Here is a 19507-nt window from a genome sequence, read left to right as displayed (position 1 = left end):
TCCTTTAATTGGGTTCCCTGGGGTCCCTCAATTTTGATAGCTCCTAAACATTCCCTAAAGAGGTACCGATCAGCTTCAGACAGTAAGTTTCTTTTTTTCTCATTAAAAGCATAGGAAAGTGAAAAAAAGAAACCCATATGTTTTTCAGTCACTGAGTGAGAGTGGGCAAGCTAAGCACATCAGATTTCTGCAGCCTGCTTATCTCCTCTTTCCATTCGTATATAGTCCCTCAACACAAATATTTAAGTATATACAAATCTGTCTCATGCCTGAATATTCAGAAGCTTCAATTCATCTCAAAATCATGATTTAATGGTTTTCATACCTTCCTGCTTCCCACATCTACTTTACTTTGCAAGCAGAACGAACTGATGCTAGGATTAGGAAAACTCAGAGATGAAGATGTACACTTAGAAGAGAACTCTGATGCACCTAAAAGAAGCAAGAAGTTGCACCTGTTGTTAGCTTGTTATTGTTTAGGTGGGGGAGGTGTAAGTGGATGGACTGAATTTCTTTGGACTTGCCTGAAGGAAAAGGTCCAAGAAGAAAGTGACATCAGCAACAGCCTTAAAACACTTAAGCAGAAAAAAACAGTTTTCTTTCACTGCACACTGTTGCCTTCTGGGCCTGGCATCCATTACCCAATTTTCAGGAGATACCAAAGTTGCACTGGACAAGAGCACCACCTGTTGCTAAGCAGGGCACAGAGCCAAGAAGAGCACAATTCCCTAGAAATTAGGCTGACTCTGCCAAGTCAAACCTGTGCCCAGCCCCTTCTTTCAAACAGAAGCTCAAAAAATGTTGAAATGAAAAGACCTACGCTACTTTCTTGCAATCTTTCCTACAATCCTACAGTACACAATCTTACAGTATTTTCACTTAGATACAAGCTCTTACTGACCACAGTATAAGATCCTGGTCACTGACAAAATGAATGTATCCAATGGCAGTAAAATTAGGGTAACAGATAAAATAATATCTCCTTTTTCCAAGGAGAGGAGACTTTTGAAGGGATTGTACACACTTCTCTTGGTGAAACACAGAGAGACATTCAAGGTGTGAAATCCAGAAGATTTTGGTCAGTCTCTCAAGGAATATAATAAAACCAACCCTTCCCAGGGAAACAGAAAATGTAAAAGTATAGAGGAAAAAGAGATAAAATACAGGTTCCAATGACCCCTCCACCCCCCACTGCCCTGCCCAGCCAGTCTACCGAGCACAATGGGGTCAGTGAGGAGCTGGTTGGTTCTCACAGTAAACAGCCAGTGAGGCTGGTGCTTTTTATCGATGCAAAAAGAACTCAGACACTTCCTGCTATTTAAACAAGGTCCGTTTTTCTTTCAAAGAACAGGAAAAGCCACAAGAGATTCCCACAGCGCCAGCAATAAGCCTTCTCCTTCTGTACTGGGAACTTAGGAGTCAAAATGAAAAAGGGAGAAAGAAGAAATAAGGTGTTATCTTGCTTCTTTTAACACCTGTGCTCATCTTCTGCCGGGGACTCTGTGGTTTCCAAACCTGCTGGCTTCTATTCCTCTATTCCAACTATTATTCAGGCCTGCTTTACACCTGGGCTTTCCCCTTATTTTCTAACAATATACCTTCACCCACTGCTTTCACCTGTTTTAAGTCAGATATGAGGCCATATACATATTGCTCTTGTACACAAAATGGTATCTTCCAGTTCAAAGTACCCCCAAAGCAACTAACAGGTTGACCCAAAGTCCCTCGACACTTGACAAAGTTAACATTAAATGGAAAAGCCAGGTCTTAAAGCCTTTAACCCAGTTATCTCTTAGAAATAGCAGAGCCTCTTTTGAACCCTTAACTCTAGTTTACGTGCCAGTAAGATGAATACAATCAAAGCATCAGAGAATTTGGACAACTGAAACGAACATGATAGCTTTAAGCTACCACTCCAGTGTGCCTGCAGGTGTAAGCAAGGAACATAAGCCTATGAACCCTGTGTTTGGTTTCCTTAAAAGTAGTCTCACTAAAGCAAAAATGAAAACCTAGTTTCCTTTCAACCCTCGACCTTGACTCTAGTAGGTCTGGGAATCCGCTAGCATTTTGGCACAAAACACTGTTTTTCTTCTGGTTATCATTCAGATCTCTAGTGCTTCGTGCAGGACACTGTTTATGCTACTTAAACTAGGCTTTCTGTGAGTGACGACATTTTCATTCATTCCACTGGCAATGGCACAAGACGACTGTACTCACTCGACCTGAAGCCTTTCCTACCAAGTTTATTTCCCTACACCCCCCGCCCCCACCCCTAAGAGTGGTATTCCTCTCTCAGCTGTAAGCTTGTCACAGGAGAGCATTTAGGCAGAAATCTAAAAAAAATTTCTATTTCCACTCAAGTCACAAATTACTTAAGCATTCTTACCTACAATCACTAAGGGTAAAAGAGGAAATAGAAACCTCAAGAACTTTGAATTCTGAATATCTGAAACCACCACATGGAGTATCTTCCTGGTTCTTCCCTTGCCAAAGCTGGGAACATATGCCAAGAGAAAGGAGGACTCACCTGGAATCCTGATGAAAGACCAGCCATTCTGAGGCCTAATGCTCCACAGTCCTCCAGCTGGTTCTGGAAAGAACTGAGACCGTCGATTTAGCCAGTCTGCCGCCAGTTCAGGGGCCCCATTCAACAAACACTGCTTGGCTGCCAGACTCCCTCCTTCCTTCAGCACTCGCCGCTCATATTCTGCACTTCGGTCATTGCAGTAAGAATCCAATGGCACTGCGGTGACCTGCAGTGAAAGATTCACATGAGATGGCTCTTTCACATTTTCCACACCCACTAAGCCTTTTGGGAACTTTGACTTTGAAATCAGACTAATGTGGATAATTCTTAGACTAGTGGTTTTAACTTCCCTGCTCTGACAAACTAACCTGTCCTTAATAACTGACTTAGTGAGCTTCCCCAGGTAAAAAGCCAACCTCCATAAAATGAATTTTCAACAAACTAAAGATCCAAAGAGTGCTGGAGTTTGCAGATAAACTGGGATACCAGGTCAGGAATAATTCTATCACAAATATATATATATATAAAATCACTTTGTCATCTCCCTTCATTGCCAGACAGTGCTTTTGGCAAAGTTCTATTAGCCATACACAGGATGGTGAGGCCATAAAGGGAGCTGGAGATAGTCATCATTAAAGAAGTAAAGAGTATCCTCCTGGTGCATCTGAAGCTATCTTTAAGGATTCTGTGGCAAAGCTCGTCAACATTTCTTTTTCCTGTTCCCTGACCAGGTTACTGACTGACAAACGTAATGGAAGATAAGAGAATCTTTCTTTCAGGCCATAAGCTGCGGGGGAGTGTTATGGGGTAGGGATTAGAGAAAGCAATTGCCAGAGAGTAGTGAATTCATTTCCTGGCTAGGGCAGAGGCTTTGCACAAATTCTTATCTCACATTCAAATGCTGCCCCCCAAAGGAACAGAAGGCTCCTGCCAACTTAGAAACACAGGTTTTATCCTTCTTTAATGACCTGGGTCCATTCCCACTATAATAAGCAGCTATGCATTCAGATGTCTGTGAAATCATCTGATAAGGAGTCTGAGGTTACCTTTTGTTAAAATTTGGAGGTTGTGATTACCTGTAAGCCCAGGTTGATAAAAATGTTAAGGTCCCATTATTAGCAGTGAATTGCTCAGAAGAACCATGGAGCTAGACCAAGAGATAGGAAGAATGTGGATATAAGGAGCAAGGGCAGAGGTATGGGAAAGATCAGAACATAAAGTACTGGCTGTACGTAGTTAGGTAGTTCTATTCTTTCTATTACTTATTGGAAGTTAGACATTTAGGAAAATCTACCTTGCTACTAACTTTTATATTTTCATGCCCATCAATATTTAGGGCAATGGTCTGTCAAGTTTTGGTGGGCATAAGAACCTTCTTAGGAGCCTATCTAATGTGCAGATTTTGATCCAGGCCTAAGGTAGGAATCACTAGTTCTAGGGTTTTTTTTTTTTTGCGGTACGTGGGCCTCCCACTGCTGTGGCCTCTCCCGTTGCGGAGCACAGGCTCCGGAGGCACAGGCTCAGCAGCCACGGTTCACAGGCCTAGCCGCTCCACGGCATGTGGGTCCTCGGGGCACGAACCCGCGTCCCCTGCATCAGCAGCTGGACTCTCAACCACCGTGCGACCAGGGAAGCCCGCAAATGCAATCTTTTCTTTTTTTTTTTTTTCAGTACACGGGCCTCTCACTGTTGTGGCCTCTCCCGTTGCAGAGCACAGGCTCCGGACATGCAGGCTCAGCGGTCATGGCTCACAGGCCCAGACGCTCCACGGAATGTGGGATCTTCCTGGACCAGGGCACGAACCCATGTCCGCTGCATCGGCAGGCGGACTCTCAACCACTGCGCCACTAGGGAAGCCCTAGTTCTAGGTTTGTTTTTTTTTTTTTTTTAGTTCTAGGTTTTTAACATGCACCCCAGCATCTCAGGCCAAGCCTTGAGAAATACTGCCTTGGGGTACATACACAATCAGCTAGCTGACTGTGGGGCTGCAGGTACCTCTGCTGGAAACTGGAGGATACCAAAACTGGAGAAAGAGCATCATTTACCAATAACCAAAGACTACACTACTCTGGCTTACAGATGAAGCTAAATTCATTTTGCTAGGGAGCAGTGCCATCTATAGTCCAGATGCAAAACTACAGTGGGTCACAGCAAGCTGGGCCCCTGGCGCTCCAAAACCCAGAAAAGCTCACGCAATAAATCAGCTTACTTAGTACTAGGAATAGGTTTTGGTAGTCTCATACCACATTTACCCACTCCAAAAGGAGTTTGTTCTCTTGCTTCCAAGTTATTCATCTTTCCCACCGAAAGTTGAGCACAGGCAAATAAAGACTGAAACACAAAGTAGGTGATTAAAAATTGGGTCACGACTTCTCTGGTGGTGCAGTGGTTAAGAATCGCCCTCCAATGCAGGGGACTCGGGCTCGATCCCTGGTCAGGGAACTAGATCCCACATGCATGCTACAACTAAGGAGCACACATGCCCCAAGTAAGACCTGGTGCAACCAGGATAAATTAAATAAATAAAAATAAAAATAGGGCTTCCCTGGTGGCACAGTGGTTGAGAGTCTGCGTGCCGATGCAGGGGACACGGGTTCGTGCCCCGGTCTGGGAAGATCCCACATGCCGCGGAGCGGCTGGGCCCGTGAGCCATGGCCACTGGGCCTGCGCGTCCGGAGCCTGTGCTCCGCAACAGGAGACGCCACAACAGTGAGAGGCCCACGTACCACACACACACACACAAATAAATAAATAAATAAGTTGTGTCTTTCACTCAGGCCCGTGGCACTGGCAGGATGGGCAAGTGTTGCAGTCTTCGCACTACCAGGAAGCTCCATAGCCACCGACGAGACCAGAAGTGGCATGATAAACAATACAAGAAAGCCTATTTGGGCACAGCCCTGAAGGCCAGCCCTTTTGGAGGTGCTTCTCATGCCAAGGGAATTGTGCTTGAAAAAGTAGGGGTTGAAGCCAAACAGCCAAATTCTGCCATCAGGAAGTGTGTCAGGGTTCAGCTCATCAAGAATGGCAAAAAAATCAGAGCCTTTGTACCCAATGATGGTTGTTTGAATTTTATTCATCATTTAGGAAAATGATGAAGTTCTGGTTGCTGGATCTGGTCGCAAAGGTCATGCTCTTGGTGACATTCCTGGAGTCTGCTCTTAAGGTCATCAAAGTAGCCAATGTCTCCCTTTTGGTCTTATACAAAGGCAAGAAGAAAAGACCAAGATTGTAAGTTTTGATGTTAAAAGCAGGATAGCAATAAATTTCCATATGCCAAAAAAAAAAAAAAAAAAAAATTGGGTCTCTCCCGCCATGGCTTGTCCTGGCAGTAGCCCAGCAGATACTAAACCAGAGCAGACATCTGCCACCTAGGATATGAGTTTCAGAACGTGACAATCAATAGTGGCTATACTTCCACAAAAATGGTTTGAGAAGCAGTGGTCTGAACCACAGAAGCATGACCAGTTCTATATAGCTCAAACAGCAAGCACTCTTGGATGAGTAAGCATACTTAATCTTTTCTAATTAGAGACTCATACGGACAAATTTTACACTCAAAGATAACTGCTTTTTTAAAAAAATCTTATTGGAGTATAGTTGATCTATTATTGTCGTGTTAATTTCTGCTGCATAGCAAAGTAACTCAGTTATACATATATATATTCTTTTTCATTACTGTTTATCATAGGATATTGAATATAGTTCCCTATGCTATACAGTAGGACCTTGTTATTTATCCATCCTATATATAAAACAGTTTGCATCTGCTAATCTCAAACTCTCAATCCTTCCCTCCCTCCCCCCCACCTCTTACTTTGATTTTTCTTTTTTTGAAGAAAAGCAGAACATATACTGGAATTATATGTAAAAACTTTGGGGCCATATTCTCGAGATGAAAAATCAAAAGCTAGCAAATCATGAAGGAATAGGGGGAGAACAGTGACACAGGAAAGAGTGTCATTTCTAGACACTCTTATAGTTTAAAAACAAAACAACTTCTCAAAAAAGCTGAGAAAAAATAAAAATTGCTTTAATCAAAAAAAAAACACACAACTTTTTCCAGTTATAAACTGTCACCTATTTTCCAATTTCATTTTGCTGATAGCCTTCAAAATCCAGGATTAAAAACTAGGAGGTTTGCAAGGCACAGCTCTTAGTAAAAATTAAAAAAAAAAAAAAAAAAATATATATATATATATATATATATATTTTTTTTTTTTTTTTCCGGTACGCGGGCCTCTCACTGTTGTGGCCTCTCCTGTTGTGGAGCACAGGCTCCCCGCGCGCAGGCTCAGCGGCCATGGCTCACGGGCCCAGCCGCTCCGCAGCATGTGGGATCTTCCCGGACCGGGGCATGAACCAGTGTCCCCTGCGTCGGCAGGCGGACTCTCAACCACTGCGCCACCAGGGAAGCCCAGTGAAATATTTTTTAATGTTTTGATAAGCTTATTTGGCAGGAGCCCTGGATCAAGATATATACAGAATCATACAGTGCCATGTTGTAAGTACGTAGGCAGTGAACTCATGAGGTCCAAAAGGAGGCAAACAAGTCCATTTCTACTTAAATTGTGCTTTCTAAGTCAGCCCTATCCTAAACAGCCTCCACCCATTCTGCTAACCCCAAGTGGCCTTCCTGATTGCTCAGAAGCAGGGGGAGATGGAGCATGACATACTCATTCTTGCCTCCCCACAAATGGAAATGCATACTCCCTTTAGTCCCACATGAGCAAACCCCTGTTTCTTGCTTCATTAACTTCCTAAACTATAGCATCTTCAGGGGCTGTCTCCTCAAGCATTCAGCGCGTCCTTCCTGAGGACACGTATATTCCTGCTCTAGCTCTAGGAAGCGTGACCGCTCCAAGCGCTTCAGTTTCTTGGTGTGATGAATTTCCAGGGTCTTAGCTTATTAACCCTGCAGAATGATTTCTTAAGCTAATGATAATTCCTTCCTTAGTGACACAGTTCTTCCTGAATTGACCCTAAAGTTTTCACAGCACATGCCATGGAAATTAATTTGTGTTAACTCAATGCCAGGGTTGAGACGTCAAAGGAAATCAGTTTCTCTCCACAGCAGATGGGTTAGAAATCAATATAAGATCATTAAAATACCTCATAAAATGTTGCCTTATTCACACCCCCAGCCTGATCTACAGATCTTGTGTGTGTATAAAACATTCAGACATGTTTAAAACTCTTCTTCCTGTCCTCCTAACTATGGGGTGATTACTCCCATTTCAGATTTAGCACATGCTACGTGAAGAAACTCTACAAATGTGGGGAGAAGGGCTGAACAGGAAAGGGTGCTGGGGAGGAGCCCCTCAGCCAGATGAGAAAAGCTTCCTCCTGCTTCCTGCCTGCCACCACACCTTTAGGCTAACAGTCTTCTTCAAGTTACTATTGTTTTTTTAGGGAAACATCAGTACCAGGCATGAGAGTTTAGACTTCAGGCTCCTCAGAAACAATACGTAAGTAGTACAGTGGGGGTCTGTATATGTAAGTATGTCAGAAGAGTGGGGTTATTCTTCAGAGTGGTTGGCTATAGAGCTTTTATTTTTTTTTAATTTTTTTTTGCAGTACGCGGGCCTCTCACTGTTGTGGCCTCTCCTGTTGTGGAGCACAGGCTCCAGACGCACAGGCTCAGCGGCCATGGCTCACAGGCCCAGCCTCTCCGTGGCATGTGGGATCTTCCCAGACCAGGGCATGAACCCATGTCCCCTGCATCGGCAGGCGGACTCTCAACCACTGCGCCACCAGGGAAGCCCCGGCTATAGAGCTTTGAGTGGTATAAATGAAGAATTTTTATGTCTATAAATGCAGTTACAGTCCAGGGCAGTTCACTTTTTTTTTTTTTTTGCTGTACGCGGGCCTCTCACTGTTATGGCCTCTCCCGTTGCGGAGCACAGGCTCCGGATGTGCAGGCCCAGCGGCCATGGCTCATGGGCCCAGCCGCTCCGCGGCATGTGGGATCTTCCCAGACCAGGGCACGAACCCGTGTCCCCTGCATCAGCAGGTGGACTCTCAACCACTGCACCACCAGGGAAGACCGGGCAGTTCACTTTTTACTGGCTCTATAAAACACGGGGAATATGAGAAGTAAAAAATGTCTTGACATCCCTCTCTCAAAAATCTAGGCTTCCTCTTATAGGCCTCTCCATGTACATAACAGATTAGGAGAGTAAAAAGGAAACAACCATGCAACTATGAAGCCTGAAGGCTGATTTCTATGCAAGCCCTTGGCTTTAGATATTTTCTGGAAAAAGTGCTTTTCCCTAGATCAACTTAAGCTTCAAAGACCAAGAATGCTTTGGAAGAACTGGGTCCCTACAAAACCCAAATACTTTCTGGAGAATCAATATAAATCAAACAAAGTTGATAATGATAAGAGAATCAAGTTTGTGTAGCACAGGACAAGCAGAGAAATCTAGGCAGGCAGGAATCAATGGGACTCTACTGTCATCTCATTTCCATTCATCATCTTTCTTTGGATCCTCTGCCAGATTCTGACCTTTGATAACTTAATAAAAGTTAAGGATGTAAGCTGATATAAATAATGGTAGAGAAATATCATCACAAAGAAGAATTAAAAGTCTCCACCTTCTTTGAATGGAACTGTGAAAACAGTAGACTTGCTAGGATGAGTGAAGAAAACAAGATAAAAACACAGAAGGGTAAGAAAAGTCAACCTCTTAGAGTCTCCTGGCTAAATGAAAGTTGCCCTTAGAGCAAATGGAAACAAGCTGGAAAGACAAACTTGTTTTTGCTCTAATTGCAGTCTGGCCACATCTCTACTCTGCCTCTCCCCCTTCATGTACTGCTTCATGGTTGTAAGAGAATTTCTGTCTGGCTCTGATCAGAAAGACATGAAGAGTGGAAGATGTAAGCGAAGTAAACAGCCACAGTGTGCCAAGGGGAGCCTTTGCAGCGACACTGTCGGCAATCACCAGAGTGCGCTGTTTTGATAAACAGGGTATCAGGGAGGATCTAACAGCTGTTCAAAGTTGAAACCACAATAGAAACTACTCCCAATCTGCGAACAAGACTACTACCACTGACTGGTGGATATGGCCCAATAGTCACTTTTCAGAGGGAACATACTTGTGAACCACAGTCCAGGCAGAGCTGCTAAAGAAAGCTAGAGAATACCATCTAAGAAATTTCTTGATGCTGGAGTGTTATATTTCCCTTTGTTATTTGGAGACTGTACTGAGGCGATAAGGCCAGATCAAATCTCCCTCCCAATCAGGCCCCCTCCTCTGAAAAACCCTCAAAAACCTCAAAACAGGTGACAAATGGCTCCCTCTTCTATTCAAATATTCCACTGTTCCTGTCCCTGCTATTGGGTGATAACCTACCTAGTAACAGATGGCTTGCTCCCATGGTAGTTTAGAGCCCCAGGCTAAATGAGAGGAACTACACGGAAGCAACATCAGGGAGAGAAGTCACTTCTATTACCATACAACTGTTCTCAAACCAACACCATTCAAAGTGAGGAGTGCTGTCTTGGGAAAGCCAGGACCACAGATGCCCTTTCTAAATACCGAGCATTTATATGTTTCTCAAGGTCCAAATAGCTTAAAACAGTTCTGGTTAAGAAATGGATCCCTTGAAAACTGGTTTATTTCTTCAAACACCATCTATTTTATCTCTTCCCTCCTGCGGCACTTACTCGTGGACTGGCCACACACAAAAAAGATGGCAGCTCAGTGAGCAGGCAGCAACGAAGCGAGGAGGTAGCTGATCTCCGCTGATGGATGACCTGGTCTGAGTAGCCACTCACTGCTTTACAGTGGCTGCTGAAAACCAGAGACTACAAAACAAAAATGCAAATTAGTGCTACTGACAATTATTTAATGTAAGCAAAACAGAAAAAATATCACATATAATCAAGGTTCATTCTAATTTCAAACTGTGCTTTTATTAATGTACCTTAGGTAAATGTCATCTCTAATTCTGCCTTTTTCTGGAAGAGATTCTGTTTATTATAAATAGTTACAGCAAAATTTTCATTAGACAAAACAGCATTTTGTGTATGTCAGGGGAAGTTTGGTTCATTTGTTAAACTGTGGATACAAACCCATTTGTCTTGAGTTAAAAAAGATGACCAATAATATTTCCTCCTAAATTTTTCTTTTAGGCAGATCTGTTTAGTATTTCATGTGTGTACAACAGTGCAGTACAGTTCTAGCAAGGTTAGAAGTTCTATTTATTTGGAGACATCAATAAAATTGGTCAGGAACAGGAAACAATCTCTCTTTAGTTCCTCTAACCTAACTACCATTTAAAAAATTAAAAACTTACATTACTGTATCAATTCATTTTAACAGACTTAAAGCTCATGTTAAAGCTTCAGTTTGCAGCCATTCATATGAAAGATTTTCAAGTATGGAATGTTCACATACAAAGAATTTGTCAGTGGGATTACAGTGTTGTATCAATATATTGCAGGTGCAGTTCTTTATTCAGTTCAACATTAGACATTTTATCTTTGGATCTCCATTCTCGATTATTTCATTTATTTGTCTTACTGGTTTCTCAAGGCAGGCTGGTAACCTAAATAATCATATGAATGAAGATAATACAAAAACTGCAAGAGGAACAGTAACCAGGACCCTCTGCAGGAGAGTAACAGTTATAATTCCAATACCGAAAGTGTCCAGTACCAAATCTCCTCAAAGCTTCTTTGTTTAGTATATATTTCCTCCTGAAGTACATGGGTTCTTCAGGATCACAGTTTGAAAGAAGCCATCTCAAGTTGTCTAGTAGGACAGGTGTATCATAATCTGCTTTCATGAAGCAATCAGCACCTTCTAAATAATGGGCATGAAAAAACTGAAAGGCTTTAAATGTTTCCCGCAGAGTTAGGACGTCTTCAGTGATTTCTAATCACACTGTATGGAAGTCTTTACAACACTTCAGTACAATGCTGGACTCATGTAGCTTTGATATGTTTGACATTTTTCTCCAGATGTTTAGGTCCCATCATTAACCACAAAAGAACATTAATCTTCTGATATCGTTTTTCAACAATATCCGTGTTCTCATCTTTATGTTGGGTAGCATCTGCACTGAGATTTATCCACCTCTCGACACGTTTATCTCCATTATCACCTGAATGCCTAGTGTGAGGATCATTATGAAGATTAATAGACCAGGTGTCACCCTGTTCTTCCAGTACTGAATACTGATGAGCTAGGATCATTACTAAAAAAATCCTGTTGCTGATACATAGATGAAAGTAAAAAAAAAAAAAAAATGTAGCCAATTTTCTTGTTTTCTGAAAGTTCACTTCTGATTATTAGTAATAGCTCTTCTTTCCCCTCCTGAGGGTGAAGAGATGACACAAGCCTAGCAACCGCTGCTCGTATCTGTCGTAGTTCAGGGCTGCTAGCTGGGGTGTCCACTGCCACCCGGGTGGCTGAGATAGCAGCAGTGGCTGGCCTAGAGACTTCTGAATTCTTTACTAACTTCTAAAGAGCAGTATCCGTTATCACTTTATCTTTGTAAAAGGAGCTTCTTATACTCCTATTTCTTATACTCCTAAAGAGCAATATCTAAACAATGTCTCAGGGAGGGATCTCTTAAAGTCAATCTCATTTTCAGTATTCTTAAATGGCAAAATCCAACAGATAAGAGATGAAAGAATGACCATTTCCTTCAATTATTTTCTCTCCAACATTGTAGTTATTAATAAGGGATACAACAATCACGATAGGGAGTCATTTTAACACAATATTTTGCTTGTGGTACCTTTCTGGAAAAAGTCTAATGATAATTTTATTTCCGGGGTGGTCATTCCTAAATTAGAACATGTTCACTTGTCTTATATCAGCTAGGTTAAGACAGACTTCTCATTGGCAGTCACTAAATCAAGGTGATTTGTAGCTGATTCGATTTTAAAAGTGATTCACTAGCTCAACATACACAAGCCTTAGCTTTAGAGAAACCCTGACTACCCCCAGTACACTTCACTCAATCTATACTTTTCTAGATCATTTTCTCTTAACACTGGTTCCATCAAATCTTCCTTAGCACAGGTGGTCCTTGGTACCATACTATCCACATTCCCTTCACATAATGACATGAACTGCTAGGTACTGCTAGATACAGAAAATTTTAATGCTTAATAGAGAAGAACACAAAGGACACCTTAGGCACCACTGTGTAGGATGCAGGGGGCAGGGGGAGGGTGCAGAAAAGAAGATTCATTACTTCTTTAGTCTACTTTGGCCTAAAACAAATTAGAAAAAAAGAAACAATGTCACACAATGAGAGATGTGACTTGGTAATAATGTGGTTACAGTTTTTGCTCTTCTGTTGTCTCCTCCTCGTGTTCTTGAGTATCTTACTACCCTGTAGGCACTGGCAACTGTGTGTCTTGCTGCCAGTACTGCAATATACACACAGCAGCGAAGGAAGGCTTTTGTAGAGTCTTTTGGCACCATGCAAGTCTCAAGTGAAAAATAACAGGGCAGTATGATAGGCCCCTCAGCTGTACACTACCTGCCACAGTGGAGCACAGAGAACACACAGATGTTTTCCCCTCAGATACATACTTGTCCACTTAACAAGGGGCCATTCTTTGCTTTCCATTGCCTTATTTAAAATTAAAAAGAATACTTATGCTAACGTTAGGTCTTCATTACTTAGAAATTAATTTTCTGTTTTTGCTCTTAAAGAACACGTCAAACTCAGATATAGAGAAAAGGTCTCACTTAAAATGAAAGGGTGTAATGTTTATAGATCAATTGCCAAGATTGCATGGATTCTATTTTCACAGATATTCTAAGTAACCAAACAAAAAGGGGGAAATAAAATACAGAAAAACTCTGAAAACAATGGCTTCCCAGAGCTTTCCACAAGGGGTACTGGCAGCTCTCATGATCTCAGGAAATGATGATACAGATACTGCAGTTGCAAATTAACCTCCAGTGGAAGAGTTTTTGGAAACTTCCTGTTTGGGGGATTCTTCATCAATAGCCATTCTAAGCTCTCTAAGCATTTAATAGAGTATAGTGTTTAAAACTTAAAACACACACCACTCTTTTCAAAATAACTTTATATTTAGATTCTTTTGTATATATATTTTTAAATCTTTTTTTTTTTTTTTGACTGTGCTGTGTCTTAGTTACGGCCTGCGGGATCCTTTTTAGTTGAGGCATGCAGAATCTAGTTCCCTGACCAGGGATCGAAATTGGGCCCCCTGCACTGGGAGCGCAGAGTCCTAACCACTGGACCACCTGGAAAGTCCTGTATATTTTAAATTGCAAAATCTGAAATTCCCTCAATTTCTATGAGTTAGTTGGCTCACTAGAGTCGTAGAGTATATAAAGCTTTCAACACGTACAATGCCTAAGCAGACCATAACCATGACAACAGTTTCACTAAGACTGGGACAGGAAATGAAGTTAATGCTGGTACTGTTTCCGCCAATTATCATTTTTAACATAGTATTTAACTGGATACAGTATAAAATCTGTTCTGCCTCCCCAAAAGATGGCTAAATGGTGTATTTCCTACAGATTCTGGTTTTTGTCTTTATTCTTCTGAGCAAAATAAGATTAAAAAGAAAAAAATTCATATGTGTGAGACTTGCACTCTAACCCTTGTAAAACTGTACAAGAAAGGAGCTCTAGTCAGAGCCTACAGTGGGGAGGGAGATGTGTGAGAATGAATTCATAAAATTTTTTAACTAAATGCTATTCCTTCTTGAACTCATCACCAGTAAAGCAGGGTAGAGAACAATGAGGTTAGGACAACACAGAATCATGCTGGCTTTTGTTCTACAAGCATCACAAGAAATCAGAAAAGCATTCACGTCAAGTAAGAGACTTTAAAAGGCCCTAAACTTCGTTCAAAGTACCCTAAGTGTCATTTGATCCACGTCCTTAGCCTAGTTCCTAGTTCCTTGATGTTTTTGTACCATCCCAAAGCCAGCATTATGAGAATGGTACTTCCTTGAACTCTGTAACACAGAATTCAAATTTAATATTCACTGCAGGGTAATATTCACCGCAGGGTAAGAAGAAGAGTTTTATAGGCACACTCAGTGAGGGGAAGAGCTTCTCACTGTTCACATTCATTCACGTCCATGGGTGGCAAGGAAGATGAGAGGATTGGGTTAGACTGCTGAATATAACTCAGGTAGTATGTGATTTAAGATAGCTTACCACGAACAAGATGACAACATGTAGGTAAGTCAACATTCATTAACTATCTCCTCAGAGGAATAAGAACAAAGCCTTCACCTTGATCTGATGATAGGAAGCTGTATTTAGCAGACAGGCTGCTGGAACAATACCTACTACTCTTCATAAAACAAATGAAGGCACAGCTACTTTTCATAAAACAAATGAAGGCACAGAAGAGAACAGGATGAAGGGTTTTCTGCAATAAGAGGATAAAGGTGAATATGGAAAAATTAATTCAAAGTTAATCTGGTAGCTCCAAAGGAATTTTACTCAAAATTATTTTGAATAGTACAAGAGACCTGGCACTCGCTTCCAATTTTAGCATTTCCCCTTGTCTCTTCTCTCAGGTTTGTCTGCTTAAGAATAATCCCCAACTTTACTTTTAAGACTGATCTTGAACATGGAAGCCGGATTCATGTTCTCCCATCAAAACACTGAAACATAAATTTGTGTTTACTTTACGTATTAAACAAGGCTACTCTACTCCACAGTATCACAAAAGAAAGCAAAACAAGGATTTGGAGAAACAGCATCTCTTCACCATTATGTTTACAAATAATCAAAGTTACATAATCAGAACTAAGTTGGCAAATCAAATGAAAATGCAAGATACAGAAAAAAACAGAGCTTGCAATGAAAAAAAATGTGCTCACAAGGAGTTAGGGCTTATGAGCAATGAATTCCAGTTGAAGATGAATGGCACATATTATACTGCATTTGCAGTAGCTAATAAAACTGTGAACAGACAGGTAACATGGAGAACAAGGAGAGGTGATACCAGCATCCCTTCCAATTTATGAACTTTCATAGCGTCACAGTCAGAACCCATCTGTTGCCTAAGCCAAAATCTCAGAACAGGGAATACCAAAACAAACGTGGTAATGAAGTAACTAATACAAAAGGCATTGAGGCTCCTCCTTGCTCTCTCTCTTGAATCACTCACTCTGGGGGAAGCCAGCTGCCATGCCATGAGGACACTGAAGCAGCCCCATGGAAAAGTCCACACATCGAGGAACAGAGTCCTCCAGCCAACAGCCAGCACCAACTTAACCAGGCATATAAGTGAGCTAACCTGGAAGCAGAAACTATGGCACCAGTCAATCTTTCAGGTAACTGCAACCCTAGCTGATATCCTGACTGCAACTTCATAAGATTTTCTGAGTCGGAATCACCTACCTAAGCTGCTCCCGAGTTCTTAACCAACATAAACGATGAGATGTTAAAAATGTTCATTGTTTTAAGCTGCTAGATTTGCGGGCAATTTGTTATATAGGTATAGGTAACTACTACAGGGGCTAATATCCACAATTGATACCCTCTTTGAAGATGTCTAAAAAGTAGCTTCTTTCTGCTGGTATATTTCTCGCTCCCAAGAAATGCCTCTAGTTCTCAGCTCAAATGCAGGGCAAAAATAACTAATGTGCAATGAACTCAATGCATGATCAGACAAATTAGCAATGCCACCCATATTTCCCAACCTCCAAGGAAAAGTTAGAACTCTTCACAAAATTCTATTTTAAATAGAGGAAGACTATACTTCTAATTTTAGGGTGGAGGACATTCCCTCAGATAACAAAACACAAAGTTCCAAAGGGAAAAACAACACTAATACAATGCACCAAGACTTACTAAGTCATTCAGTAAACATTTGTTTAACCTTGTAAGTGCAAAGTGCCTAAAATAACCCGACCACAAAGACAAGAGGGACTATGTCCAAACATCTAAATTCTGTTCTCACACTTGGGGGGAAAAAAGAAATGAAGAAAAAAAAGAAAGAAAAAAAAAGACAGAATTGTGGGGGTTTTTTGGCCCTGACACGCAGCACGTGGGATCTTAGTTCCCTGACCAGGGACTGAACCTGTGCCCCCTGCACTGGAAGTGTGGAGCCTTAAACCACTGGACCACCAGGGAAGTCCAAAAATGACAGAACTGTTTAACAGCACTTTTTTTTTTCATGTTAAGTTTGGTTTCAGTCTTTCTGGACATTGTAAAATATTCTTTATATTAGAGAAGTATCTTTCTATTAATTATAGAGCTCCTACCTGTATTCACTGGTTTTCTACCATACAAAAAGGGTAGTTAACCACTTTTGCATCCCCTATCAATCATCTTTCTTGCATGTTTGATTTCCCTCTTAGCTGCCTTTTCTTCTTTTTTCGGCTTCAAATCTGAGTCTCCTCTCTCTTACAAACTCAGCTTTTAGTTAAAACCAACTGTCCCTCCTGAAATGTCTTCCTATTCTTTTTAACTGTCACACTTCATTATCTATTTCCTAACCAGAATCCTTCTCCTTGTAAATCCCTGCACCTGGGCCTTCTCTGTTATATCTGCACTCGTAACATCAAAGAGCTCCTAATTCATTCCTAAGTGTTCACTTTAAACTTGATATAGAATTCAGCACTCCCTCTGAATCCTCTCTTGAACTCTGGGTTTTGGAAGTTATTCCTTCACTGCCAATGCTCATCCATATCCAAATCAGAGTCCATTCACCCTTTCTTCACCATCTTTTGGTTACAACTATTTCTGTTGGGTCCTTTGTACCTGATACTTGGAACTTTAGTTTAATACCCTCCTTAACATGGATTCCCACATCCAATCTTTCTTGTTATCACACTCTTGAGATTAGTCATCAAGTACCAATGGCAGAGATCCCCACTGATGTGCTGTAATGACTTGAATGATTTAACAGCCTTCCTAAAACCAACTACCCGATTATTCCTTCCCATGGCTTGACAGTAGCCACCAAAACTTTATTCCCCCAGGATTACAACAGTAGCATCTATTGAAGAAGGTAAGCCAAAAAAGGGCTGAAACTCCTGGTTTAGTATCTAAACCCCAATAGACTGGCATTCAAAGATTCCTTGGGAGAAAAGGTGACTTACCTTTCTGGCCTTTTTTCTCACTACTGCTCTGTATTTTGGCTCAAATCTTCAACCTGGAAAATTCTTCCTTCTACCCAGGGTCCCTACCACTCAAGATCCAACTTAAACAATATCATTTCTATAAAAGAGTTTTTTGTCCATTTTAATCTAAAGTGATCTCCTATCCTGAACTTTACCACTAATCATCTACCATTATTTTGGCAGCTAATTATGTTTTCTTTCATCTCTGATCTTGAATCATTTCTATTTTTAAAGTCCTTTTAACTTTGTGCATGTCTTTTTACTATATACATGAATGAGTTTTCAAACCAGAAAATAAGAGACCATGACTGTTAACACACCTTGCCCACAATAGGCACTGATGCGTGACAGGTTTGTAAACAACATTAATTACAAGTGCTTTTTCTCTGTGGGAGTAGACTGACACTGGGAGGAGGCTATTATGAAAGAACATTAGAAAAACCCCAACTCTTAAGCCAAGATCACATTCAACCACTGCAGATTCATTCAATCAATAAGCTCTTCTGATATACATACAAATTAATGGACCCATTCACTCAATCCCATTGGCCCTTGGGATCAAACAAGTGAAAACAGCAGGAGAGAAAGAGTGAAGTGTATATGGAAAAAAATAGTACTTTCTCCAGTAAATAGTGTGTCCTCCCCTCTATTAACATTCCTTACTCAATTAGCCTTCTTTTAACTGCCCGGATCAGTGGTCTCCAGAGAAATTACACGCAAGCATCACAATGTAAATAATATTAATATGCTATTATTTATGTATCATTTTAAAAGAAATAATGCATAGGTATTAGCAAAATGGATAAAGAATGTTATAATAATAGGAGACATAATCAAAATACATGGGGCTATTGGCATTGCTGAAAAGAGTTTAAACTAAGATAGATAAGCTGATTCAAAATTTACATGAAAATGCAAAAGGCCAAGAACAGTGAAGGCAATATTGAAGAAAAACAAAGCTAGAGGACCGGTGCTACAAGTTATCAAGCCTTATTATGAAGCTATAGTTATTAAGATAAAGTGGTACTGGTCAAGGATAGACAAATGGACTAATGGAACAGAACAGGGTCTAGAAACAGACCCACACATATACAGCCACCTGTTTGACAAAAGTGATGCTGCAGTGCAACAAGGATGGTCTTTTCAACAAATGAAGTTGGGTCAAAAGGATATGGATATCTGTAAGTAAAAAAATGACAACCCATAACACAGACTGAAAACCCAGTTTCTTGTAGGTCCGAATGGTAAATCAAAACAACCTTTGGAGAAAAACAATTATCTTTATGACCTTGGTAAAGGCAAAGATTTCTTCAACAGGACACAAAAAATGCTAACGATTCAACAGAAGACAATATTTAGAGTGATAAAGTAAGCTACAGAGTAGAAGACATCTGCAATACATAAAGAACTACAAAACACCATGAAAAATACAAACAGACTAACAGAAAAATAAGCAAGGGTCTCAAATAAGCACTTCATAAAGGAGGTTATCCAAATGGCCAATGAGCATTAGAAAAGGTACTCAATATCATTATTCATAAGGGAAATATAATTTAAAGCCACAGTGAGATACTACTACATAGAAGGACTAAAATGAACAGACAAAACAATGTCACATTCTGGCAAGGACATGGAGCAACTAGAACCTCTTATACACTGTTAATGGGAATGAAAATGGGCACAACTGCTTTGGAAAACTGTCTGGCATAACCTATTATAGATGACCATATGCATACCCTATGACCCAGCAATTTGACTACTAGATATATATACCCCACAAAATACATATGAATTTTCATTAAAAGGTGTGTGCAGTAATGTTCACAGCAGCACTATCTGTAATAATAAAAACTATAAGCCACCCAAACATTTTGCCTATAGTAACT

At 40.8% G+C, this 19507-nt stretch overlaps 1 protein-coding gene and 1 pseudogene across 2 annotated transcripts in view; one reads left to right on the top strand and one right to left on the bottom strand.

Annotated features, from left to right (window-relative positions):
* Window positions 1-19507, bottom strand: part of INO80 (INO80 complex ATPase subunit) — a 133092-nt gene that overhangs the window by 38374 nt on the left and 75211 nt on the right. For both annotated transcript variants that reach the window (XM_032621626.1, XM_032621627.1), the window contains exons 25-26: window positions 10197-10337; window positions 2528-2753 (exon numbers count right to left, since the gene is read on the bottom strand). In XM_032621626.1, the coding sequence (XP_032477517.1) occupies window positions 2528-2753; window positions 10197-10337 (367 nt within the window). The remainder of the gene's footprint in view (window positions 1-2527; window positions 2754-10196; window positions 10338-19507) is intronic.
* LOC116749850 lies at window positions 5323-7820 on the top strand (annotated as a pseudogene).

This window comes from Phocoena sinus, chromosome 2 (genome assembly GCF_008692025.1).
Source record: "Phocoena sinus isolate mPhoSin1 chromosome 2, mPhoSin1.pri, whole genome shotgun sequence".
Classification (NCBI taxonomy): Eukaryota; Metazoa; Chordata; class Mammalia; order Artiodactyla; family Phocoenidae; genus Phocoena; species Phocoena sinus.
Note: the sequence above shows the minus strand (reverse complement) of the source record. Positions and strands in the feature narration are given on the sequence as shown.